The following is a 27,480-nucleotide window of genomic DNA, read 5'->3' on the forward strand; positions in this document are numbered from 1 at the left end:
CACAGGTACGTACTTCCTCTTCTGTGCCCAGCTCATGAGGTTGTAATGAAATGTGGCTTTCCGCAAACTTTCACATCTAAGTTACCAACTGAACTTTAAAAGTAGGAAATTAGAAATTAAAAAGTAGGAAATCAGAAGGGACTTTATTTCCTTTTTTAAGATCCTATGAGGGAAGAGAAACATACTCGTTTCACACTAAGCATCCAAAAATCTGTATCTGCGTGCTGCTCTCACCTTTATCTTCTAATGTAATTTAAACTCAACTCCTAAAGATTTTAATTGAAGGAAAGTACTACCAGTGCCTGTCTCTGGGCTCTGGATTTTCTAGTCCCTGGGCTAGGAATGTGGAGGAGATGAAAGAAAACAGACCAAAGAATATGCAGACGTGAACTCAGACCTCCCCTAGAAGAATGGCACTCAGAACTCCCCCAGCTCCTGGATCTCACTGTCAACCGTGTTTGATGCTTTATCCGAGTTTTGGGTCATTTTAAGGGAGCAAAATAATCGAAGCTATTACCTACAGGTGGAAAAGAAACTAAAATACATACATACTTGAAAGAAAGCTCTGATCGTTTATCTCACTGGGATGTTTTTATGTTAAATGTGCTGCTTATTCTTAGTAGGCTAGCATGGCACACTTAAGAGACTAGCCTTAAGGAGTTCTAAACATGAGATTTGTTACACCTGTCTAAGAAACACCTTGGATTGTCCTTGAAATAATAAGTGGCCTATATTGTATTGTTTACTTCTTTATATTCCTCAAATTTATTCTATGAAAAATTTTATTTAGCCTATTGGTTTTCAGTCCACTGTTAATATTCTTCACTCTTTACCAAAACTTACACAGTTTTTTTCCCCCTCCTATTGAAAGAAACTCTGGAAAAAATCAGAAGAAATAATAACATTTTGGGTGGGGGAGAATTATGTGAGGGTGGTGATAGGAATTGGGTGTCGGGGGATGGCCCTTTTGCAGGGGTCAGGTAGGACTGTATGCTTTTTAATATTACAGTAACATTACCTAGTACAAAAGATTAAGGGGCCTAGGTTATTGTTTAAAGTAACGCGTATTCATTAAAGTGGAAAATACAGAAGAACACAAAGAAGAAAAAACATCACCAGCAATATCAGTCTAGAGAGAGTATCTCTGTTACTATTTTGGTATAGATTGTCTTAATCCAAAAGAAAATTCCTGCTTATATATATGTATTTTTTCATGTTGACAAAAATTTACATTATTTTGTAGGCTGCCTTTTAAAATTTAGCAGTATATTGTAAATAATTTTGCAGATCCTTACGTAGTTCTCATTCTTTTTAATTGTGGTATGGAGTATTAATTGAAATGCTGTGTTTTAACTAGTTCATTAGTTGTTGAATATATAGGTTGTCTTAAATTTCCCTGACTTAATTCCTTGTAGGTAATCTGTACACATCCATAATGATTTCTAAATGTGGAATTACTGGGTCAAAGACACATGGTTGTTTGTAAGGGCATTGAGTATTGCATAGTCAAATTACCTCCTAAGGATTGTATTAATTTTTGCTGATTATGGTATGTGAGAGTACCTGTTTCCCTAACCATGGCCAAATGAGTGCCCAGGTGACCCATCATGTACTTGTTTTTAATTGCAGTGTAATTGATAAAACCTGAAGATAGGGCTAACCCCAGGTCCATGGTTCTGGGGAGAAAACAGTGTGGGGAATGAAAACCAGCTTTATCTTCTACCCAGTATGTGGCTGACATCAGGCTGTAGTAGATATTTAGGACAGTTTTCGAGTATTGGGTTGCTGGGCTGGGCAGTGATGATGGATTGACTTTTTGCTGTCTTAGGTAGGTGACTGTCCTCCTTATTTTTTGGATTGAGGTGTTTGTAAAGTCTTTCTACTAATAGATGGGGTTGTATTCTGCCTGGTGACTGGCTTTGCATTTTGCAAGATTGATCAGCATTTGTAGATTGAAATATGCCTAAAAGTGGTTGCCTGTAGAAATCTCAAAGACTCTACTAAAAACCGTCTAGAACTAATAGAGGAACTAGCAGAGTTGCAGGATACAAGATCAGCACACAAAAATCAGTTGGATTTCTATGCACCAGCAATGATAGATCTGAAAAGGAGATTAAGAAAACAACTGCATTTACAATAGCATCTAAGAGAATAAAATAGCTAGGAATAAATTTATTCCAGAATGTGGAAGACTTATATGATGAAAATTATAAAACACTGCTGAAAGAGACTAAAGAAAATCTCAAGGGTTGGAAGACTTAATATAGTCAAGATGTCAGTTCTACCCAAGTGATCTACAGATAAAATACGATCCTAATCAAAATTCTAACAGCATTCTTTTCAGAAATGGAAAAATGAATCCTCATTTTTACATGGAAAGACAAGAGACCCTGAATAGCCAAAGCAATTTTGAAGAAGAACAAAGTAGAAGGCCTAACACTTCGTGACTTCAAAACATACAGCTGCAATAATTAAAACACCTGGGACTGGTTTAATGCTAGACACATAAACCAATGAAATAGAATTGAAAATCCAGAAAGAAATCCAGATGTGTTTAGTCATTTGATTTCGACGAGGGCACTAAATCCATTCCGTGGAAAGGGACAGTCTGTTCAACAGACGGTGCTGGCACAGCTGAAATCACACTTGCAGAAAAGTGAAACAAGATCCAAACCTTACGTTGTACACAGAAACTAATTCAAAGTGGATCAAGGACCTAAATGTTAAACCTAAAACCTAAATGGAAGAATAATGGAGCGACAGAAAACAAAATAGATTACTGGGACCCCATAAAAGTTAAATACTTAGGTTCATCAAAAGACTTTCTTAGAAGAGTAAAGAGATAATCTATAGACTGGGAAAAATCTTTGGGAACGATATAACTGATAAGGGTCTAATATCTAAAATACACAGAAAACTATAACTTAGCAACAAAAAGACAACCCAATCAAAAAACTGGGCAAAGAACATGATCACACAATTAACTAAAGAGGATATTCAGATGGCCAACAGACACAGGATAAGATGCTCTGTGTCATTGGTCATCAGATCCAAACCACAGTGAGATACCATTTTACTCCCACTAGGATGGCTGAGAGTATAACAAGTTTTGGAGATGATGTGGAGAAATTGGAACCCTCATCCGTTGCTGGTGGGAATGCAAAACGGTACAGCCGTTGGGAAAAACAGTCTGGTAATTCCTCAAAGTATTAGAGCTGCCACATGACCCAGCGATTCCATTCCTAGGTATATACCCTAGGGGTCTAATAGAAGTGATACAAACAGCTATGCGCACACTTAACGTTCATCGCAGCACTATTCACAATAAACAAAAAGATGGAAATAACCTAAACGCTCATCAACGCATGAATGGTTAAGTAAAATGTGGTATACACATACAATAGAATTCTACTCAGTGATAAAGACAAATGAGTTCCTGAAACAGCTTGGAACATGGGTAGACCTGGAGGACATTATGCTGAACGAAATAAGTCTTACCACAAAAAAGTGAATACTCCACATTCTCACTTTTATGAAATGACATAAACAGGCAAATATATAGAAACTAGTATTCTGGAGCCCTGGTGGTGTAGTGGTTAAGAGCTCAGCTGCTAGCCAAAATGTGGGCAGTTCAAATCTACCAGCTGCTCTTTGGAAACCCTATGGGGCAGTTCTGCTTTATCCTATAGGGTTGCTATGAGTCGGAAGCGACTCGAGGGCACCTAACAATAACAGTAATATTCATTAGTCGTTACCAGGGATTTGGGAAGGGGGGTTCACTTTCTAGATAGCAGACACTTATTATTTTTGGTGATAGGAATGGTAACACTGAATGTGGGTGAAGTGTACACAGCTTGACAAAGGGAAATGATGTCACTAAAATGTACACAAGAAAAAGACCTCTTGGTAATTGCTATGGCATAGATAATTTTGAAGCAACAGCAACAACAACCAAAAAAAGTATGTGTAGGTATATATGTGGACATATATGTGTATATACATATATGTAAGTATATATGTGTGTATCTTTATCAGTGTATGCATAGATATAGGTGTGTATAAATGCATGTATGTGAATGTAGGCATATATATTCATATATACAGTAAAGCTCATAGTGGGTACAGTTACAGATACTTCTTAGACATAACGAAAGCCCTCAGGGGATTGGTTTCCTCGGTTTGAAGATGTGCTGTAGTCTTGTGGAACATCTTGGTCAGTTGGCATAATATAGTTCATAAAGTTTATATTCTACATCCTAGTTTTGTGAGTAGAGTTTGGGGTCCTACAAACTTGCGAGAGGCCATCTAAGATACAGCAGTTGGTCTCTGCTTGTCTGGGGCAAAAGAGAAAGAAGGAAGCCAAAGACACAAAGAAGAAACTAGACTGCAGGACTAATAGCCTACATGAACCATGGCCTCATCTGCTTCAAAACCAGAAGTCCTAGCTGGTGCCGAGCTACCACCACCAGCAGTTCTGATCAGGGCCACAAGAGATGGACCCTGCTACAGTGGGAGGAAAGTGTGGACCCTGGTACAATGGGAGGAAAGTGTAGAGCAGAACCTCAAATGACTAAAACAAAACAAAAAATCAGACTTGACTGGTTGAGACTGGAGGACTCCCCAAGGCTATTGCCATGAGGTACTCTTCATCCTTGAACCAGAAGTAGCCCCTGAGGTCACCTTTAAGCTAAGTAACAGAGTGGCTCACATAATAAAGTATATAAAACTGGCACACCCAGGAAGCATCACATGATAGAATATGCAACCTGCACAGCAGTGAGGCTTCTGCTCCAGTCTGTTGAGCCTCAGGCATTTCAGAAGGGACCCACCTTCACCCTCAATGCGTTAGAACTGGAATAATGCCTTACCCCTAGGTCCAGAGGCATAAAATGTGGCTGGCATGCCGCTTTGGCCAATGGTCATAAAAGGGTTTTAATGGAATTGGACCAACCAGAATGGAAATACGGAGAATGTTCACACGTTGTGAAGAATGTAAACAATGTCACTGAAAGATTTATATAGAAATTGTTGAATGGAAACCTGAAGGGTTGTGTAAACCTTCACTGAAAAGGCAATAAAATATTATTTAAAAAAAAAAATGGATGTCCATCTAGGTTTATTAAAAGAGATGGCTGACTAATAGCTACACACTTGGACTCCAGAGAAAATACTGCACAGTATTTAATTGCCTTTTAGAATGTTTGCTGAACATCCCATTTTCAGTGCTCAGAGTTACTCAGCTGGCACACTGGTAGTTTTGTGAATTTCACTTTTTGGATCTTGGAAGGGAAGAGGCTAGGCAAATAATTGGCCATAAAAAAAAAAAATACAGCAGCCCCCTCCTTATGCATGGTTTCGCCCTCCGTGGTTTCAGTTACCCACGGTCAACCGCAGTCTGCATGGGTTGTGTTCAGGGCACCCTTATTTTCCTTATTAATGGTCCCAAAGTGCAAGAGTAGTGATGCCGGCAATTCGGATATGCCAAAGAGAAGCCACAAAATACTTCTGTTTTATCATTAGTTATTATTGTTAATCTCTTACTGTGCCTAATTTATAAATTAAACTTTATCATAGGTATGTATGTACGTATAGGAAAAAACATAGTACATATGGGGTTCAGTACTGTCCGCGGTTTCAGGCTTCCTTTGGGGGTCTTGGAACGTATCCCCTGTGGATAAGGGGCGACTGCTGTAGTTAAAAGTCTGTTTTAACAGTGCTGTCTCTTTACCCACTTTTGCCTGTCTAGATTTCTGAGACTGGATTCCTTGACTCTGTGAGCTAGTTAGCACAAAAGCACTCTTTCATTTTAGGTGTTTGGAGTTGTAAGCATGTTGGAAAGTGCGCAGTCGTGTATCTTAGTTCCGTGAGTGCTGTCACTGTTAGGGCTTGGTGTGGTGTAAAGGGATTCCTAATGAGGGAGAGTTGGGACGGTTTATCAGTGGAACTATCTGAAATTGGTTTTTGGTTCTGTTTGTGTCATGGACATTTCAGAGTGAAGAAGTTACATAAATCAAAAGGCTATTATTACTCTTTACCTGGAGGTCTGCAAGTCACAATGCTAACATTTTTTGTTTGTAAAGCAAAGACTTTTTATTTCATAGGCAGGGCCATGGTTATGGGAAGGATAGGATTTTATCCTACAGATTTTTTCAAAGAGTACTATTTCTGAGTAGTATCTATTTTGTAAAATTTAGGCGACCTTGTTATTTCACCTGATTATTTATGATCTAATAAATTTTATATTTTTACTGAAACAGTGAAGCAGGCACTGAAATATGATAATTTTCTTCTATTTAATTTTAACAGCTTTGCAAAAGTCATTTATTTGGGAATAATGAGGAGAACGAAGAATCTAAATTTAGAATATCATCTTTGTTACTGAGGGAACAGAAAGAAATATTTTAAGAAATCACATATCTGATTTCAGGTCTTTTTCTGATTGTAAGCTTCCTGTGGTTATTGGGCAGATAATAAGTCTCTCTCACACTCACTCGTTTTTGTTTTCTCTTATAAAATATTTTGTCGTGGTTATCAACAAAAACATGATGAAAAATAACTTTTGGTAATAAAAATTTAAAAGTTGTATCATCTGCTTAGCACTGAATTTTTGTTTTTGTTTTCAGCATTGGTTGGATGGTACAAAGAGCATCAGAAAGCAAGTAAAAAGTAAGTTGAAAAAATTTGAAATGGAATGTACTGGAGACTCTGATTCCTATTATTAAGGGCATAAGAATCATGTTTCAGGTGAATTTTTTAGCATCTTTGCTTTCCAAAGACAATTTCATTCTAATACAGTGCCCCACTCTGAAAGCCGTATGTGCTCCATGCTAATCTAGATTCACGTGCCTTGTTTCAGGAAACAGGCTTGCAGCTTGCAGATGGCGCTGACTTCACATGAAATGCCTAGCGTTTATTTAGTAATTAGTTGTGCGGAAATTTTCCCGTTTGGCTTCTGTTTAGCATCTGCTCTGCTCTAGATAATATTGTAAGACTTTGGTGATACAATGTTTTGTAATTAAAAACAATTAAATGAAGGCAATTTGCATAAAATGTATTATTACTAACAGTAGTCGGGGAATGTGTATCCAGTCCGTAATCCAGCTTGTCCTCTGTAGTATCAGATTTTCAGGGCAGCTAACTCCTGTCTTCACAAAATAGTGGAGCCAAGAATATAGAGGTTAGTGAATTAGCTGAAGTGAATTTCAAAGTGTGTGGGAGAATTTGCCCTAAGCAATTAATAACATAGGCATTCCTCAGTGCTCTTAAGAAATACAGCCCTGCCAGTTTTCAGGGCTGTTAAATTACACAGTCAAGGCTTTTTCACGTGATGTATTTGGTCCTGAGCTAGAATTAACTTAAAGCTTTCTGTTCTTGGGAGGGTAGACAGATGAGTGTGATAGTACTATAAGATGGTCAGTGCATTTAAAAATCTACTAATTGATCTTTTTACAAACTAACCTGAAATAATGACACAATAACCTACTATCCTCTGTCCCTGCTTCTTCACTAAATTTTTGAGAAATTTACTGGCTGAGGCTGAAAATTCTTATTATTTAGATAGTGAAATAAAAAACTAAAGCTTTTTTTTTCCTTTTTTATTTTTAATGTCAGTTGGTTCGCCTTATTGTCTGCATCTTCGAGTTAAGTTTTATTCCTCAGAACCAAATAACCTTCGTGAAGAGCTGACGCGGTAAGACCACCATCTACATTTGTACAGAGGTATTGTGTTGGTTTTGGTGAGGCTAGCTGAAGATGTTGGGAGATTGTCTTTAGAATTGTTCCCAATTTATGGGCAGCTGATGAGATGGATTTCTTGCCCCTGGTAACAAAACCTGACAATAGAATTTCTTTCTAGGTAGTGTTTTTTGAAGTGTATGAATCTTTCCCTTTATCAGTTTTCAAAATAAAGGATTAGTTCTCTAGCATCCTGCAAAGGTGATTAAACAGTTGACTCATAGCAACCCCATGTGAGTCAGAGTAGAATTGTGCTCACTGGCTTTTCGTTTTTGGGGGCGCAGCAAGGGAGTTTATTAAGGAGACTTACAGATGAGGCAAGTCCTCAGCAGCCACAGGACCAAAGGAGATCTCTGTGCCTCACAGTGGGAGGGCAGCAGTTGTATAGTGGTGATGGACAATAGTGGCTGCTAGCCAGGGGCTTACGTAAGAATGACTTAGCAAATTGTAGTGAACTGATGGACCACGTGAAGATGCTCATATTCAGCCTTTCAAAACCTATTTCCCCTTAAGTCTAAACCTGAGGCCAGCTCTTGTAATCTGACATGTTCCCCCTCTTGTGCCGTAGCACGAAAGACCGCGTTCCCTCCTTGCTGGGAACAGATAAGAAGTGGGGTTGGCCAGGTGCCATATAGTGCCTGGGCATGTGCAAGAGAGAGGGAAAGTTACTGTGTGCCCAGATCAGGGGAATGCCTCCCTGACAAAAAGAAGTTGGTGGAAGAGAGAAGGCTACCCAATTCCCAGCCTACTTCTCAGAGAACATTCTGGGCTCAAGGCCTTTACTTAGGCGTAGAGGCAGACGATTTCGCCAACAGTCCACACCCCGGCTCCCATCAGGGGCCAGAAAAAGAAGCAAAGCAGTACCAAGTCCTGGTATGCCCATCACCCATTTTGAACGTTGAGCTGCATGTCTGGTTTGGTGCATAACTCTGGTGGGTGTTATATCTGTGCATCATTTGAGGCAGCATTTAATGAGGGTAACTAGTAGGACTGTCCCCAGCAGGTTGATCAGGCCTGCGTGGAGGAGGGTTCCCAACCAGCCACTCCAGTTGTGGCTTAATCCAAGCCCACTGAATAGATAAAAGGGCTGCATTTGTCCAGGCTTATGTATGTATAACACATGCTGATTGATTTATGTAAAAACAGCGTATTTCCCCCAACATGGCACGTTATATGAACAGCGCACATTCCAGTACAATACAAAAGCTGTCTCAGCACAATTGAACAAGGTATTACCTTTGCCAGACCAGGCTAGTTCAGACTTGATGTAGTCAGTCGGTGTACATTGGACTACGTGGTCATATTCTGCAAGTTTTCCACGTCCAGAGTAACATCAAACTCAGTTTTAGAGGCACCGTTCTCAGAGTCAAATCATCCAGTCTTGTGCCATTTACATTTTTAAACACAGGAATTTCCTTCTAAAGTTGGAGCACCCTCCACAGGCAGCTTTTATATTTTAAAGAAATGTTGCCCGTGAGTAGTGGAGTCAGCTGTATTCCTTCACCACAGGATTGCCTCAGTACTCCAGGTTACACATTTGCTTGGTCCATGAAGTGTCCTCCTTGTTGACAAATCAGCTGGAACCATGTAAGGAGTTAGTTCTATAAGTATCATCATCAACTCATGGATTTTAAACAGGATTAATTGTTTGAATCCATTATAGTATTTATTGATGCTCAAGAAGATCTACTTTGGCTGCTTGGAATTTATCCATGTTGGCTCCTGATTTTCTTTATTTATTGAAATGCCATTATTTAATGAAAAATGTTAGATCCTGATTTGGTTTGAATAGGCTTGAATAAACTCCGAGTAGGTTATATACACTTAGTTTTCTTTTGTCCTGCCTCCTTGGTACCTATTAATGAACTTTATATTGCAAATCCATGATCACATGCACACAGACTATTTCGTGAAGTGAAACAGTTGAGTCATTGGGTCCCTTTAGAGTGGTTTCCTCTTAAACACCTTGCCAGTGAGATTATAGAGACTTTCCATAGTTATATCCATGCCTGTGTCCCTTCGTGTCTGTGGTGGATGTGTCATCAGAGTAAAGTTAAGTTTGATCACAAAGCTCACTCTCAATAATTTGCTTTAAATGGTCTCTCGTAAGGGTGATGAACTGTACTCTGTGGTGACTTTCCTATTCCTTGCTGTTATCTTGTGGCCATGCTGTCGTCCTTCTGGTGTTCATTGCCCTTTTCTTTGTGTTGTTTTTCCTTTAAAGACTTTATCGTGGGTAAAGTTCTATAATTAGGAATGTTTTTTCCTGAAATACAAGGGTGGGATTATTTTTTCACAGTGTATTGTTCCGTTTAGTTAAATTTGTGCCTTGTATTTAATTTTTAGGTATTTATTTGTTCTTCAGTTAAAACAAGATATTCTCAGTGGAAAGTGAGTATTAATTATTTGAGGTGAACTGCACATTTTCTTGGGTGGCTGAAAATAAATTCCTAGTTAATTACGAATACCAAATGGTTAACTTAAAGTATGTGTTATTTCCATTTTTCTTAAAATGAAGGTTGTGAAGTTGACTAGTCTAACAAGTTCTGTTTTGCTCTCAGATTAGAATGTCCCTTTGATACAGCAGTTCAGTTGGCGGCATATAATCTGCAAGGTAAGCATTTCTTATCTTGACTGTTAAGATTAAGACTAAAGCATGATCCTTGTGTGTGTACCCATTTTAGTTAAGGAATTTAGAAGGTTCAAAGTAATGAACGAGGAAAGAAACAAAACTGTGTTCATCTAAACTAACTTGTATCAATATCCAGCTCTTTGGCTTGTTTTAGAACATGCCTTCTTTTTATTCCGTTTCATTTTTTCCTCCCTTTCCATGTATAGTTTTTTCAAATAAAAATTGCAGTCTACTTGGTAATTCAATAAATGTTACAACTGAACCTTCAGCTAATTTTCTTTCTTTGAAAAGAATGCAGTGATACGTGAGTGAATTATTGCTATAGCCAGATGGTTTGCTTTCTTTAGCCTTATTTCTAAAAATGCATTAATGAAAAATACTTAGAATGTATTTTAAAATTCCTGGTGTTTATTTCAGGAACTAAAAAAAAAACCCCTATTTTCCAATAAATAAAGACTAATGAAAAACTCACTCTTTTGTACCTTGTTAAATTGATCAAATATTGTTAAATGTAGGTTTTTCTTGTAAAAAATTGATAATATAAAAGAATACTGTATCATTTCAGTCCCTGTTTACCAAATGAAAAATATTTTCATTGGGGTATCCGTATATACTAGAAGGAAAATTATATTTATCGATTACCTAGATGGTAATATTTTAAAGGTTTTTGGTGATTCCACAGTTGTCCCCAGCCCCTCTAATAATATTTACGTACCATTATATAGATAATAATAAGGCTAACTTTTTAGGTGTTAGGATAAGTAGTATTTTTTGCTTCCAGTAGTTATGAAGGCATATTTTTCTGTTGATGTAGGCATTGGTAATTGGAGGAAATTTCTGTACTCCTAAAATTTTGCCACTAATGTAAATTACTATCTACTTACCTCCATCAAGTCTGTCTCCAGATTTAAAACTTACGTTTCCATCTACAGAATGTCCTCTAGAGACTCCCCTTGGAAATGATATGCCTCTAGCATTGTAATGATCGGAAGTATGTAATTGCACTCATAGTTTTTTTGCAAGCATACTTTTTACATTTCCTCATTTCCTGTATGAGGTTGTTAATTCTAAAAATGATTAGATCTGCTGAAAAGCTGTCGTTTTCATTATCTGTGTTACACTGTTTGTTATTGCTTTGTGTATTCTGTCTGTGCTTCATTATGTAGGTTTCATACAGGCCAAAGTATGTGCTTCTTGAAAATAGGACTTTTATATGTATTTGTGTATTTTAGTAAAAACAGTTAGACGTACATATGCTCAATAAATACTTATTTTTGATTCATACATGGGACTCTGCTCTCTCATATCCCTACTTACCGTAATTCATCCCAAATAACGATTCTTTCCTACTTTCACTTCCATCCATGGCACCTTTGTTTTTATAATTCCTCCAGATTTCATCCTATGTCTTAAGTGTAATAGTTTACCCAGTCCTACTAATTCTTAAGGTCTAAAGTATTGCTCTCATCTTCGTAAAGTGAGCTCCTGGTTTTTCACGTACGATACATATTTTATATCAGAGTAATTTTTCTTTATGAGCTTTTTTTTTTTAAAAATACTTTCAAGGTCAGTTTTTCTGTACTATTTCAGTATGTATGTATCCTGAATAACATTATGTAGCTGATTTGGTTTCTGAAAAACAGTGATTCAGACAGAAGAACAGTTTCCTAAGTGATAAAATGGACGTGATAATACTTGTTTTCCAGGGTGGGTGTGACATTAAATGACCTTATGTCTGTCACATGTCCAGTGGTAGAGCAGGTGCTCAGCAAGTCATGAGCTATGACCATTATTATTATTACTTATCTCAGGCTAGTTCTCATGTATTCTTACTCCCCAACTGGGTTTTTCTCATCAAAATGAAAATAATTTTTTAATAAAATAACATTTTCTTAAAGAAAAATGTCAAAAGTATAGAAAGTTAGAATTGCTGTTTGCCCTTTCCCTCTGAACCCACATATCACAGGTGAGTGTTTAGTGTTATCCAGTTCTTTTCCTGCTACCCCTTTCCAATTTTCCTAGTTGTTTTTCTTTCAATTATTTATTTAGAATTAATTTTAAATTCCAGGAAGACAGGTACTATATCTTATAATGATACATAGTGTTATGTTCTATGCGTATTAGTTAGATACTTAATGTTGTTGGCTTTAGTTGCTTTTAGTTGATTCCAGCTCATGGTAACCCCATGTGTGCAAAGTAGAACGCTTCATAGGATTTTCAATGCAGTTGTTTTTCAGGATTGCTTAAAATTTTTATTTATTCTTTGTAAGGTCAGAAGGTATTTCTTTATGGAAACTAGAAAGAGGTTTTCAAAAGTGAAACACAATAAAACGTGACTAAATTAAGAAAAACCAAGTTCCGCTGAGTTGATTTCAACTCATGGCAGCCTTGTTGTGTTAGAGTAGGACTGTATCCTACAGAATTTTCAGTGGCTGCTATTTCGGAAGTAGGGCACAGGCCTTTCTTCCCAGGCAACTCTGGATGGGGTCCAATGGCCAGCCTTTTGGTTAGCAGCCTAGTAACCGAGTCAGTTAAGTGTTGCACCACTCAGGGAATAAATTAAGAGAAAGACATTTAATTAAAAATACACCACCTTAAAAGTTCACCTAAAATACAATAAGAAAAAAAAACAAAAAAAACCAATGACAAATACGTGATACGTGTATATAGATTGACAGGCCATAAATGTAAGCTAGCTTTATTTTGGGAAATTGTCTGGGTGTTATGAATTCCTGATAGGTTAAGAAACAATCTTTCTAAACTTTTTAGCAATTTTTATGTATAAAATGGGTTTTGAAGGATTCAGCAGAAAATAAACTTATTAGTACTAACAAAATATAACTTTGTGAAACTTATGTTTGTAGCTGAACTTGGTGACTATGATCTTGCTGAGCATAGTCCTGAACTTGTATCTGAGTTCAGGTTTGTGCCCATTCAGACTGAAGAGATGGAGCTGGCTATTTTTGAGAAATGGAAAGAATACAGGTACTTGGCATTTGATCACACTTTCTTTAACATCACGACAATAGTTATTTCAAATTTGTTTTCCTCTGTTCCTATCCTTGGTGTAGAATTTTTTATATATATATTTTATATATGTTGTTATCTAAAAAATTACTATCTTTTTAAATTTCAGAGGTCAGACACCAGCACAAGCTGAAACCAATTATCTGAATAAAGCCAAATGGCTAGAAATGTATGGGGTTGACATGCATGTGGTCAAGGTAAGCCCTGTGTTTGGGTACTGTTTCTTTTCCAATTCCTTTGAGACTCAGGGTGACTGTGGGATTTTTAACTAGCCATTTTTTCATATGCTTTCCCTGTAGTTTGCGTAGCCTAGCGTTGGGTACTTTGGATGTGTGGGTAAAAAGATTGAGACTCTTCTGTAAAATACGGAATGGTTAGAATCCCACAGAAAGGTTAATTTTAAGGAGGAGGAGAAACAAGCAAAATCCCAGAGAAAGGTATGCTAGTGCTTTTAAGTTGACTTTTTTTTCCAGTTGTGAGAAATGTTTAAAAAAAAAAAAATTTTTTTTAAAACCACTTTCTATTCTTTTCACTTGAAAGTTATATTACTTTTTATCCCTTAAGGTCAGAGTAAGCGCTGTTAAAATAAAACCAACTTAGGGAGCAGAGGTGAAAGTGCGTAGTTTGAGAGGGGTTTGGTAAACTGCAGAACTGCTTGGGATGGTGATTTAAGTCATTTCTAGTTTTAACTAGCTACCTTTTCCCAGAAAGGCAGTCTTTTATAAAATTTTGTGATTCAGGTGGTTAATACAACATGGGAAGGATCTGAGAAGAGCTTTCTTTGTCTTGGGAGTATTAATTGCCCACCGTGAGTGAAGATTTACTTTAAAACTAAAATGTTTCATTGATAGAACTAAAAGTATATGGGTGTATTTTCTGGAGAAAAGTTATTTTGGATACTCTAATTCTTGAAAATATCTATATTATTAATTTTATTCTGTGTAAAAATAAAACTGAATAGTTGTGTGAAAATGTGAAACTTTTATGCAGATAAAAGTAACCAATTTTTTCTCCCTAAATTAGGCTAGAGACGGGAATGACTACAGCTTGGGACTAACTCCAACAGGAGTCCTTGTTTTTGAAGGAGAGACCAAAATTGGCTTATTTTTTTGGTAAGCAGAGTTAATGCCAGACACTTACTGTTTCTTTTAATGAGTAAAAACATTTGTATCAAGATGATACATAAACGAGAGTTTTGAAATCAAATAATTTTGAAAAGCCTGAAAAGAAAAGCAGCTGCCTCCTGCCATAGCCCGGTTGGTGTTGTTAGGTGCCGTCAAGTCAGTTCCCACTCAAAGCAACCTCGTGTACAGCACAGCGAAACACTGCCGCCCGGCACAGTCCTCACAATTGTTGCAATGTGCGAGCCCATCGTTGTAGCCACTGTGCCAGCCCATCTCACTGAGAGTCTTTCTCTTTTTCGCTGACCAACCCTGTACTTCCCAAGCATGATGTCCTTTTCCAAGGACTGGTCCCTCCTGATAACATATCCAAAGTATGAGAGACAAAGTCTCACCATCCTTGCTTCTCAGGAGCATTCTGACTGTACTTCTTCCAAGGCAGATTTGTTCAATCTTTTGGCAGTCCATGGTATGTTCATTATTCTTCACCAATACCATAATCCAAAGGCTTCAGTTCTTTAGTCGTCCTTACTCATTATCCAGCTTTCGCATACATTTGAGGCAATTAAAAACACCGTAGCTTGGGTCAGGGTGCACCTTAGTCCTCGAAGTGACACCATTGCTTTTTAACATTTTAAAGGGGCCTTTGGCACCACTCGCCTGTGAGTTTGTCATACTGTGATGGTTTGCATGTTGCTATGATACTGGAAGCTGTGCCACTGATACATCAAACACCAGCAGGGTCACCTATGGTGGACAGGTTTCGGCTTCTAGACTGAGACCAGGAAGAAGGACCTGGTTATCGACTTCCAGGGTGGCGAGGGGGAATTGGCCAGTGAAAACCTTAATGGGCACACCCCATACATATGTTTAAATTACCTGTCTTTGTCTTCTCTTTTCTGTGGTTGCATTAAATGTTCCATTGTGAACCGTTTGCTTGCCACACTGTTACACAGATTTCATCTTGGGGCGTCCCTTTCCTGTTTTCTCACCTAGGACCTTGTGTCCTTTTCTCAAGTTTTCTTTTGTTTTTTGGTATGTATTCTCAAGTAACGGCTTAAGATAAGGGTGTAGGTGGTAAACTTTTAGAATCTTTGGATTCCTTAAAATGCCTTTGTTCTTCTCTTATACTTCATTGATAATTGGACTGAGAATGGAGCTTTAGGTTGAAAATTATTCCCCTCAGATATTTGAAGATAGTATTCCATCTTATTTTTGCAGCTAGGTGTCCCTGCTGGGGACTTTCTGAGAGACTTGAGTGGATCACCTTTATAATTGTACCTTAATTGTTGAGGAAAAGGTCCCAGGTTGGCACAAATGGCTTGCACTTGTCTACTAACCTAAAGGGTGGCTGCTGTAACCCACCTGGTGGAACCGCGAAAGAAAGGCGTGCCAGCCTGCTTCTGTAAAGATTACAGCTCAGAATACCCTGTACAACAGTCTTACTCTGTAACATACAGGGTCACCATGAATTGGAATTGACTCCGTGGCAATGGGTTATGGTTTTGTTTGCTTGTTTAATGGGTAAGGAAGCTGGGTTATTTTTTCTACCCACTCCTGGAGTGTTAATTCCTTAATAGCTTGCCCTTTGGGCAGATGGAACTTACTTTATGGACAGAGATTGCCTTCAGACAGACAAAGGAAACATCTACTGTATCACCACATAAAATTGTTGTGAGAATTGAGTTAGCGCATGTAAAGCACTTGGAATAGTACCTGGCACTTTGTGGGTATTAGGTATGTAAAAGGTCTCCACCTTTGGGGTTAAGGAGCCCTGGTGGTGCAGGGGTTAAGTGCTCACTAATACCCAAAAGGAGCTGAAATGTCGCCAGTTTGTAGATACCAGTGGCTTCCCAGGAGAAAGACCTGGCAGGCAGTAAGTTCCTATAAAGGTGACCACCTAAGGAACTCTGTGGGGCAGTTCCGCTCTCTCCTGTAGGGTTGTGATGAGTCACAATTGACTCAGCCCCACACAACAACAGTATGTTAAGTATTTGTTACATGGGTAAATGCTAGCTTCTGTTCTCCTCTTCCTCCTGTTTATTTACTTGTTTGTTATTATTTACTTGCTGTTCAGTATAGCTCTTGTAAACGAGTTATGTCTTACAGTTATAGTTTACATAAGTTATATTTTAAAATGAGTGGGAATGAGAGTCACATTGTTCATAGAAATACAAAGTTCAGATATGGCAGGTGGGTTAGGATTTTAGTACAGGCAAGGAGATAGAATTGTCTCAGGAAAATTGGTCATAAACTGAGGGTTTTTTGCTGTGTAGACCTTTAAATGTTAAAGTTGCATTTTCTCAAAGCGCAGTTGCTGTGGAAAATAGAGCCGTAGGCCGTAACCAGTACTTGGTTTTTCCTTTATGCTTTTTCTTTCCTATGTCCAGTCCCTGTGTTGCTGCTCTAACAAGGAGTCTGTTTCCTGGGCCTGGAGAAGCTCTGCACCAGAGCTGGGGCCTCTGAAATACATGAGGATTTCTTCATGTTCTGTTCTCCTTAACATGGTTAATGTCTGATATATGCACCTGTATAGTTTTGCCAGAGATACTGGTTTGGAAATATATATATATATGTTCTGTTCTCCTGTTTTTTTTTTTTTTTTTTTTTGATTGGAGGCTTTTTGAATGAGCAAAGCAGATCGTTTTTTACGCTCATCAGTTTTCAATTCAGAAGTTAGATGATTAAATGTGCTTGAAGTAAAAACAGTCTTTTTTTAATTTAGAAGGCATTTATTTGTAATCTACCTGTTATTCCCATATTATTATAGGCCCAAGATAACCAGATTGGATTTTAAGAAGAATAAATTAACCCTGGTGGTTGTAGAAGATGATGATCAGGTAGGAATTGTATTTCATTCTTTAGCAGTGACCATGCTGTATGGAAACTTTTATCTCATTGTTTCATAGTCAGAGAACAGAAACTTAGTGTAATGAATAGTTCAATTAAATAATTTCCTGCCTCAGGTCACGGTGTCCTAAAAATAGAGTTTTGTTGCCTTTAAGAATAAAGATAATATAAAAGATTGTTTTTGTTTCTTCATTGATAATATATTTGAAATATGTAGAAAAATTGCATTTAATTGACTTCTCATTTACCTCTTGAGTACCTGATCCAAAAGAATAATCAAAAAGATCTACCTGCCAATATTCTTAAGGTTTTCTAAGCTAATAACCTTTTTTCATTTAAAATCTGATTCCTAATTGATACACATAACAACGTGGATTCGTCTTCAGTGCGTTTTGCTAAGTGAAAGAAGCCAGACTCAAAAGATTGTGTGCTGTGTGCATGGTGCTCTGGGAGGGACAGACCCGTGGGAGTGGAGAGTAGGTCCGTGTATTGCCTGGGATTGGGGGGGGGGGCGGGGTTTGACTACACAGGACATTTTTGGGGTGAGGGGACTAGTCTATATCCTGATGGTCGTTGTATGATGATACGTCTGTCAAAATTTATAGAAGTGTACATCCAAAATAAAGTAATTTTACTGTATGCAAATTAATAAATAAAAAATTTAAATGCACTTATAGGCAGATACTGATAAAACAAATTGTGTAAAATGTTAACAATTGTTGAATTCAGGTGGTGTGTATATTGTTCATTTTTTCTGTACGTTTTTTATAATGCCGGAAGGATAAACTCTAGTTGCTGTTTTCCTTTCTTAGGTATTTCACCCTTGTACCGCTCCCATTTTTACATGCTTTCTGTTTCCCTTCCAGCTTTTATTACGTGCGGCTATATCTTTACATGTTTGTAATCGGTCTGTTCACAATTTATCATTCACTTTTCTCCTCATTATTCGTAATGCATTTTGGTCATCCCATTGTAAACTATTGCAAGCAATAGGTGAAGGTAAAAGTATTTGAGTTTTACTAAAATTTGCAAGGACTGTATTTATGATGATGATTATTTTTTAAATAATGCATTTTCAGTGAAGGTTTACACAGTAGTTTAGGTTCTCATTCAACAATTTCTACACGGCTGTTCAGTGCCAGTGGTTACATTCTTCATTATTCTTGAACATTCTTAGTATTTCCATTCTGGTTATTCCATTTGGATTTATGATTTAAAAAAATCTTTTGCTTGTAATAATGTTTTAAATTTAATCTCTTAATAGAGCATTTGGCCATATTTGTTTATACTTTTTTTTTTTTTGGTGGGTATTTTCTTTTCTGTTCTATTGGGCCATAAAGGTGCTATAAGAAAATGTCAGTGTAAATTCCAACATAAATATTAATAAATAAAAAGCTAAGACCAGGTAAGTATTACCCTGCATCATAATCATAGCCCTCTAATGATTTGCTGTGGTGGTTGTTATGGATATATGTAGACCTAATTAAGTATCGTAATAATTGATAAAAAGAGTAATACTGTAGAAGTTACTTTGTTAAAGACTTCTGTGTACTCAGTATAATTTTTCTGGGTATTGATAATTGAACTTGGGTCCGTTTTCTCTAATAAGTACACCTCTGTTGGTCTTTGGGTCTGTACCTAACCAGTATCTGAAACATCAGTAGCTTTTGGTCAGTATTAGTAGAATAAAATAAATAATTATCAGAAGCTAGGTTGTGTCAGGTTGCTTCTTTTTAGTAGTATGCACTGATGTACAGTTTTCTTCTCATCACCAGATCTTGGTGTTCTGTTTTGATGCTAAAGTTGTTCATATATTAAAAAGAGATACTGAGCACTTAACGTGAAGGTTTTTTGGATACCAGGATGAATGAGAAACGTTACATGTCCCAAGGAAATTTTAGTGTAGTAGGAGAGCCCAACAAGTACAGAAGCCATTTCAGCAGTATGGTAAATAGTAACACAGGAGTGCGTAATAGACAGGTCTCCAAAGATGTGTGGGCATGTAAACGAATAATTTCTTTATAAGGATCAGCACAAAGATGACCCCTATGAGACGGAGGTTAAAGATGTCCCAAATGTCCAACTTTTCCAAGCTGCAGTCCCACTCCATCTTCTCTAACAGCAGCTAGTCCCTCTCCCCTCAGTACTCTCCATCTCAATCTCTGGGTTCAGCCCTTAGTCTCTGCCCAAAGGCACTCAACTTTCTTGCTCCCTGGGCTGTGAAGCCCACTCTGCCCTCTCGCATGGGTCTCTCCTGCCTTGCTGGTAGTGGGCTCTTCTTGCTGCTCTAGAGTTGTCTCTCTTTTAAGGAAAAACTGGCCAGTCCCCTTGGTGGGCCACAGTCGTCTTACTCACACAATGCTGCCCAGTCAGCTGAGTGGGAGTTCAAGACCATGGCCGTGTAAAGTAATTCAGGACGCCGCAGCGTGTGTGCACACTGCTTCATTTATAACATTGAGCCGCAGTCATGCAGTGAAATGCTGTGCAGCCAAGAAAAATTAAGTTTTGATGTGAACTGTATGATATAGCAAGTGAATTTTTGGTATAGTAGTGTTTTTGTGTAAGTGTGTTTAATTTGGTAATGTTTAAATATTTGCATAGAAAAAAGTTCAGATGGATTCCAAACTGATAATTGTGTTACCGCAGAGTGATAATCAGTTTTGGATGACTTTGATTTTTTTTCTTTTGTTTTTTTCTTGTTTATGTTTTCTTAAACATGTAGTTCTTATAAAATAAAAGGCAGGGAATGGGAAATAAAAGGGTTCCCAGTATTGGTTTGTTAGGTGCCATTTTAAATTAGTATTTGCTTAGGCTTTAAGGATTTACAGTATTGTCGCTTTATCTTGTGGAGTAGGTATGAATGGTCTCAGAGCTTTTTTGTTTCTTGTCAAAAGTCATGCGTTGCTTTACTCATTGCAGCCTAGAGATGGAAGGAGAAATAAGCTTATATGATCTCTGCTCTCAAGGAGATCATAGACATGTAGCATGAAATTAAAGTATGTTTATGATAACGGGGAATTTAACCCCCCTTCCTTATTTCAGACTTTACAAAACACCTATCATACTTCTAGTGTAAAAAAGTATTAGCTGTGAAAGGGTCAGAGGTTCAAATCTGCCAGGCGCTCCTTAGAAACTCTATGGGGCAGTTCTACTCTGTCCAATAGGGTAGCTAAGAGTCGGATTCGACTCGATGGCACTGGGTGGGGGTGGGGTGTGTGTGTGTGTGTGTATATATATATATATTTTTACTGTGCTTTAAGTGAAAGTTTACAAATCAAGTCGCTCAGACAAAAATTTATATACACCTTGATATATACTCCTAGTTGCTCTCCCCCAATGAGATAGCACACTCCTTTTCTCCACCCTGTATCCTCCATGTCCATTCAGCCAGCTTCTGTCCCCCTTTGCCTTCACATCTCCCCTAAAGACAGAAGCCTTCCGCATAGCCTCATGTGTATACTTGATCCAAGGAGCTCACTCCTAACCAGTATCATTTTCCGTCTTACAGTCCAGTCCATTCCCTGTCTGAAGAGTTGGCTTTGGGAATGGTTCCTGTCTTGGGCTAGCAGAAGGTGTGGGGACAATGACCTCTGGGGTGTATTTTTTTTTTTTTTTTTTAAGCTCAAGAACAGCTCAATTGAATTAGCTAATATTTCTGCATAGGTTTTAACTATCTAATATATTTTTATCTAAAACATTTAATACTGAAAACATACAGAAAGTTGTACGGGAAAAAAAATGTTCCTTCTATTCCAGCCCCTGGTTTCCTCGAATACATGTCACCAGATATACTTTTTTGCTTTTTAACAGTTCTGGAACAATTGGGATGTGTCTCACGTAGTGTAGTGTATGGCATCTTAAAATTATTGTTGACCAGGCAGCAGTTGTTGACATAGTTACCATTGGCTGCACATGTGTGAACAAGTCATAGCAACTTCAGTTTAGTTTTGTTGAGCTTTATTAGTAGTTCATGTGTTCTGTTTAATTGCTGTTTAAAATGGCTTAAGAAAGATGACACTGCGATTCAGCATTGAAGCATAGCTCTGAATGCAGGAAAAGCGTTCATACAAAGCTGTGGGGTGGAAAGTGGTCATTAGTGACGTAAATGTGCAAAGCTGAAGGAGTGACCTCAATTCCATGTTTTTTTTGCAAAGCAGCAACCTCCTTTTCCGCTTGAAAGTATTTGGCCTCACCTCCTCCACCCCAAACTACCGAATCAGAAGAGAGCATATTAAAAGATCCCCAAGATTTGTATGCTTAATGAAGTGGAAGTAGTACTGTTTAACCAAACCTAAAAAAAAAAAAGATTCTCAAAAGTAAATTAACAGTGATTAGTTTTTAAATTGTTAAGATTTACTACTGAGATACAAAGGATTGTGTATCACACAGCTCAGAAGACAATCATAGAGGCAGTAATGGACTATGTTTAGAAGAAATCTCTTGATGGTACAGAGGATGGTATGACATCAACAGACAAGTTCAAAAAGATTCAGAAGAGGCAGATCCCATATGTGAAAATAGTATATTTGTTTTACTAATACTTTTTTATGTAAGCACAGATGTGATTAAACTATAAATATTGGTATCTAAATCTAAAAGAGCTCTTCCAAGAATAAGAAAATACACTGTGTATAGAAATGTTGAATTGGCCTGTGTTTTGTTGTGTATATTTTCACCACAATGGAAAAAAAATTCGATTGAAAAAATAATAAAATATAACTGTGTGATAAGAAAATATGGTTATAACTTAGTGACAGTTGCCTTAATAGTGCGTCTTAAAATTGATGGCATTTTAGACTCGATCTAATAGCATATTAGCTTCTCGGATATACATAAAAGTTAGCATACTTTCGTGTTTTCTCTGCCCTCTTTAAGTTTACAGTATAGCTTGGAATTTTTTCCGTATCAACACATAAAGTACTTCCTCATTAAAACAAAACTGCTTAGCAGTCTACTGTATAGAAGCACCCTCATTTATTTAATCAGTCGTGAACTGGTTGAGAACTTTTATGTTGTATGTACACACCGATTTGTACATTGGCAAGTGTATCTGTAGGATAACTTTCGGGAAGAGAATTTGCTGGGTCAAAGGGTTGTGTACATTTATATTGGATAAAGAAATCACCAAGTTTCAGTCTTACCAATGTACCAGACTGTTCCACCACAGAGCAAGTTATTAAACATTTTACTCTAAAAGTAAAAAATGGAATTTTATTGTAGGTTTAATTTTTTATTTTAGTTATGAGTAATACTGAACATCTTTTCGTACATTTGAGTGATTTATGTATTTTCTCCCAGATTTTTTTTATCCTTCGCCCATTTTTCTTTTGGGGTGTTGGCCTTTTTTTCTTATACATTTAGCTCTTTGTGATAGCAATTGTAAATATTTTATCTGTTCTATTTAACATGGCTTATAGTTGTTTTTTGCCCTGTAGTTTTTTGAACCCCACACATCTGCGAGTGGCTTGCGTGTTACTGTGATGCCGGCAGCTATGCTGTGATGCTGGGAGCTATGCTGTGATGCTGGGAGCTAGGCCACCAGTATTTCAAATACCAGCTGGGTCACCTGTGCTGGACAGGTTTCAGCTGAGCTTCCAGACTAAGAAAGATTAGGAAGAATGACCTGGTGATTTACCTCTGTTAAAAACAAGCCAGTGAAAATCTTATGAATAACAGCATGACATTGTCTGGTACAGTGCCAGAAGATGGGCCCCTCATGTTGGAAGGTATTCAGAATACAACTGGGAGGGAGCTGCCTCCTAGAGTTGACTTTAATGATGTGGGTGGAGCCAAGCTTTCAGGACCTTCATTTGCTGATGTGGCACAACTCAAAATGAAAAGAAACAGCTGCAAACATCCATTGAGAATCAGGATGTAGAATGTAGAAGTATGAATCTAGGACAATTGGAAGTCATCAGAAATGAAATTGAACATATAAAGGTCGACACTGTAGGTATTAGTGAGCTGAAATGGACTGGTATTGGCCATTCTGAATCAGACAGTCATGTGGTCTACTCTGCTGGAAATGACAAAATGAATAGGAATGGCGTTGTGTTCGCTGTCAAAATGAACATTTTGAGATCTGTCTTGAAGTACAACGCTGCCAGTGATAGGATAATGTCCATATGCCTACAAGGGAGACCACTTAATATGACTGTTATTCACATTTACCCACCAACCACTAATGCCAAAGATGAAGAAATTGAAGATTTTTACCAACTTCTACAGTCTGAAGTTGATCAAACATGCAGTGTAGATACATTAATAATCGTGATTGGAATGCGAAAGTTGGAAACGAAGAACAATCAGTAGTTGGAAAATATGGCCTTGGTGGTAAAAATGATGCTGGAGATCGTGTAATAGAATTTTGCAAGCCCAACCACTTCTTCACTGCAAATACTTTTTTTCACCAACATAAACGGTGACTGTATACGTGTACCTCGCCGGATGGAGTACACAGGAATCAAATCGACTACATCTGTGGAAAGAGACGATGGAGAAGCTCAATATCATCAGTCAGAACAAGGCCAGGGGCTGATTGTGTAACAGACTTTGAATTGCTCATACGCAAGTTCAAGTTGAAAGTGAAGAAAATTAGAACAGATCCGTGAAGGCAAAATGTGACCTTGATTATATCTCATCTGAATTTGGAGACCGTCTCAAGAATAGCTTCGATGCATTGAACACTGATGAGCAAGGCTCGACTGGTTGTGGGATGACATCAAGGACATCATACATGAAGAAAGCAAAAGATGATTAAATAGACAAGAAAGAAAGAAAAAACCAAAATGGTTGTCAGAAAAGACTCTGAAACTTGCTCTCGAATGTAGAGTAGGTAGAGGAAAGGAAGAAATGATGACATAAAAGAACTGAACAAAAGATTTCAAAGGGTGGCTCGAGAAGACCAAGTAAAATATTGTAGTGAAATGTACAAAAAGGAAGAACACACTTGGCATTTCTCAAGCCGAAAGAACTGAAGAAAAAATTCAAGCCTCAAGTTGCAGGATTGAAGGATCCTGTGGGCATTATATTGAATGATGCAGGAAGCTTTAAAAAAAGATGGAAGGAATACACAATGGTACTGTTCCAAAAAGAATTGGTTGACGTTCAGCCATTTCAGGAGGTAGCATATAATCAAGAGTTGGTGTTATTGAAGGAAGAAGTTCAAGCTACAAAGCACTGGCAAAAAAAAAAGTTTCCAGGAATCAACAGAATACCATTTGAGATGCTTCAACAAACTGAAGATGCTCACGCTTTTATGCCAAGAAATTTGGAAGATAATTACCTGGCCAGCTGACTGGAAGAGATCCATATTTGTGCCCATTCCAAAGACAGGTGATCCAGCAAGATGTGGAAATTATTGAACAATATTATTAATAGCACATGCAAGTAAAATTTTCTAAAGATAATTCAGAAACTGTTGCAGCAGTACACTAACGGGGAACTGCAGGAAATTAAAGCTGAATTCAGAAGAGGACTTGGAATGAGGGATATCTTTGCTGATGTCGGATGGATCTTGGCTGAAAGCAGAGAATATCTGAAAGATGTTTACTGGTGTTTTATTGAATATGCAAGGGCATTCGACTGTATGAGTCATAACAAATTATTGATAATGTTTCTAAGAATGGGAGTTCCAGAACACTTAACTGTGCTCACAAGGAACCTGTACACAGACCAAGAGGCAGTCGTTTGAGCAGAACAAGGGGATGCTGAGTGGTTTAAAGTCAGAAAAGGTGTGTGCCAGGGTTGTGTCTTTTCACCATACTTATTCAGCCTGTATGCTCAGGAAATTATCTGAGAAGCCAAGACTATATGAAGAAAAATGTGGCATCAGGATTGGAGGAAGACTCATTAACAACTTGTATTATACAGATGACACAGCCTTGTTTGCTGAAAGTATAGAGGACTTCAAGCACCTAACTGCCGAAGAGTAAAGACTACAGCCTTCAGTACGGATTACCAAAACCCACCCACTGCCGTGGAGTCGATTCCGACTTATAGCGACCCTATAGGACAGAGTAGAACTGCCCCGTAGTTTCCAAGGAGTGCCTGGCAGATTTCAACTACCAACCTTTTGGTTAGCAGCTGTAGCACTTAAGCGCCATGCCACCAGGGTTTCCCTATGGATTACACCTTAACATAAAACAAAAATCCTCACATCTGCACCAGTAAGCAACAACATAATTGGAGAAAAGATTGAAGTTGTCAAAGACTTCGTTTTACTTAGATCCACAATCAACCACCATGGAAGCAGCAGTCAAGAAATCAAATGACATACTGCACTGGGCAAATCAACTGCAACAGACCTCTTTAAAGTGTTCAAAAGCCAAGATTTGCTGATTTTTCAGTCACCTCATATGCATGCAAAAGCTGGACAGTGAATAAGGAAGGCTGCAGAATTGATGCCTTTTAATTACGGTGTTGGCGAAGAATAATGAATATACCATGGACTGCCAGAGGAACTTAACGAATCTGTCTCAGAAGAAGTACAGCCAGAATGCTCTTTAGAGGGAAGGCATGTGAGACTTTGTCTCACATACTTCGGACATGGTGTCAGGAGGGACTAGTCCCTGGAGGACATTTTTATGGGTTAAATTGGGTCTCCTCAAAATATGTGTTTTAAATCCTAACCTCTAAGCCTGTGTTTGAACCCTGGTGATGCAGTGGTTAAGGGCTTGGCTGCTAACCAGAAGGTTGGCAGTTCAAATCTACCTTGGAAGCCCTTCGGGCAGTTCTTATCTTGGATGGTCGCTATGAGTCGAAATTGACTTGAAGGCAGTGAGTATACCTGTGTTTCTAATCCCGTTTTGGCATGAGCTTCCTGTTAATGTTGATGAGGCAGGAATAGTGTAGGGTGTGTTTTGAGTTAAATCTCTTACAAGAGATTAAAAGAGCAGATTAGGGAAGCAGAGATGGGGCAAGAGAGATGCCAAGTCACATGAAAGAGCAGAAGCTCAGAAGAGACAAGTGCCATCCTCCAGAGTCGACAGGTAGAGAAAGCCTTCTCCTAGAGCCAGCACCCTGAATTTGGACTTCTAGCCTCTTAAACTGTGAGAAATGAAATTTGTTTGTTAAAGCCATCCACTTGTGGTATTCCTGTTTTAGCAGCACTAGATAACTGAGAAAGACATCGTGCTTGGTAGAGGGTCAGCAAAAAAGAGGAAGACCCTCAACGAGATGGATTGACACTGGCTGCAACAGTGGACTCAAACATAGCAACAATTGTGAGGCTGTCACAGGACCAGCAGTGTTTAGTTCTGTTGTACCTAGGGTTGCCATGAATCAGAACCGACTAGGTGGCACTTAACAACAGCAGCTGTTTATCATTCATTCATTCATTCATTCATTCATTCATTCATTCATTCATTCATTCATTCATTCATTCATTCATCTGTCCCTATTTTTAAACGTGCAATTATTTACTTGATCATTTCTGTTTCGGACGTTTAGGGTTTTGTGTCAGTATTTACTATTTTAAATAAGATTATGAAGAAAATATTCGTATGTAAATTTTGGTGTTTAAAATTATTTTCTTTGCAATGGCAGTATAGTTTAATTGTTACAAATACAGGCTCTGGAGCCAGACTAACTCATGGCCTTTGAGTTGATTTTGACTCATGATAACCCTATAGCACAGAGTACAAGTGCCCCATAGGGTTTCCAAGGTGTGGCTGGTGGATTTGAACTCCCTGCATTTTGGTTAGCAGCTGTAGGTCTTAATTGCTGGACTACCAGGCCTCCAGAGTCAGACTGGCTAGGTACAAATTCTGGTTTCCCTTCTTATTAGCTTTGTGACATTGGGCAAGTTGCATAATCTCTTTAAGCCTTTTTTACTTTGAAATGAGGCTAATGATAGTATCTCCTTTTTGGAGTGGTTCGTGTGAAATCCTTAGAAAAGTACTCTGAATGTTAGTGTTGTAATTAGAGTCCTGTGAGTATGATTACTATAACAAAGAGTGGTAGCATTTTTAAAGCTGTTAGTAAATATTGCCAGATTTTATACCACCTTTTTAAGTATAATTACACAATTATCCCAAAGAATGACAGATGAGACCTCATTTTTGTCTCTCTGAGAAGAGATCATATAAGTAGGGGGTAAACCCTTTGAAATAATTT

At 38.0% G+C, this 27,480-nt stretch overlaps 1 protein-coding gene across 1 annotated transcript in view; it reads left to right on the forward strand.

Annotated features, from left to right (window-relative positions):
* Window positions 1-27,480, forward strand: part of EPB41L5 (erythrocyte membrane protein band 4.1 like 5) — a 214,491-nt gene that overhangs the window by 65,542 nt on the left and 121,469 nt on the right. Inside the window, exons 4-11 of the mRNA XM_023556079.2 lie at window positions 6,624-6,666; window positions 7,612-7,690; window positions 10,081-10,125; window positions 10,296-10,348; window positions 13,231-13,351; window positions 13,503-13,590; window positions 14,417-14,505; window positions 17,285-17,354. Coding sequence (XP_023411847.2) covers window positions 6,624-6,666; window positions 7,612-7,690; window positions 10,081-10,125; window positions 10,296-10,348; window positions 13,231-13,351; window positions 13,503-13,590; window positions 14,417-14,505; window positions 17,285-17,354 — 588 coding nt within the window. The remainder of the gene's footprint in view (window positions 1-6,623; window positions 6,667-7,611; window positions 7,691-10,080; window positions 10,126-10,295; window positions 10,349-13,230; window positions 13,352-13,502; window positions 13,591-14,416; window positions 14,506-17,284; window positions 17,355-27,480) is intronic.

The sequence above is a fragment of the Loxodonta africana genome, chromosome 6 (assembly GCF_030014295.1).
Source record: "Loxodonta africana isolate mLoxAfr1 chromosome 6, mLoxAfr1.hap2, whole genome shotgun sequence".
Classification (NCBI taxonomy): domain Eukaryota; kingdom Metazoa; phylum Chordata; class Mammalia; order Proboscidea; family Elephantidae; genus Loxodonta; species Loxodonta africana.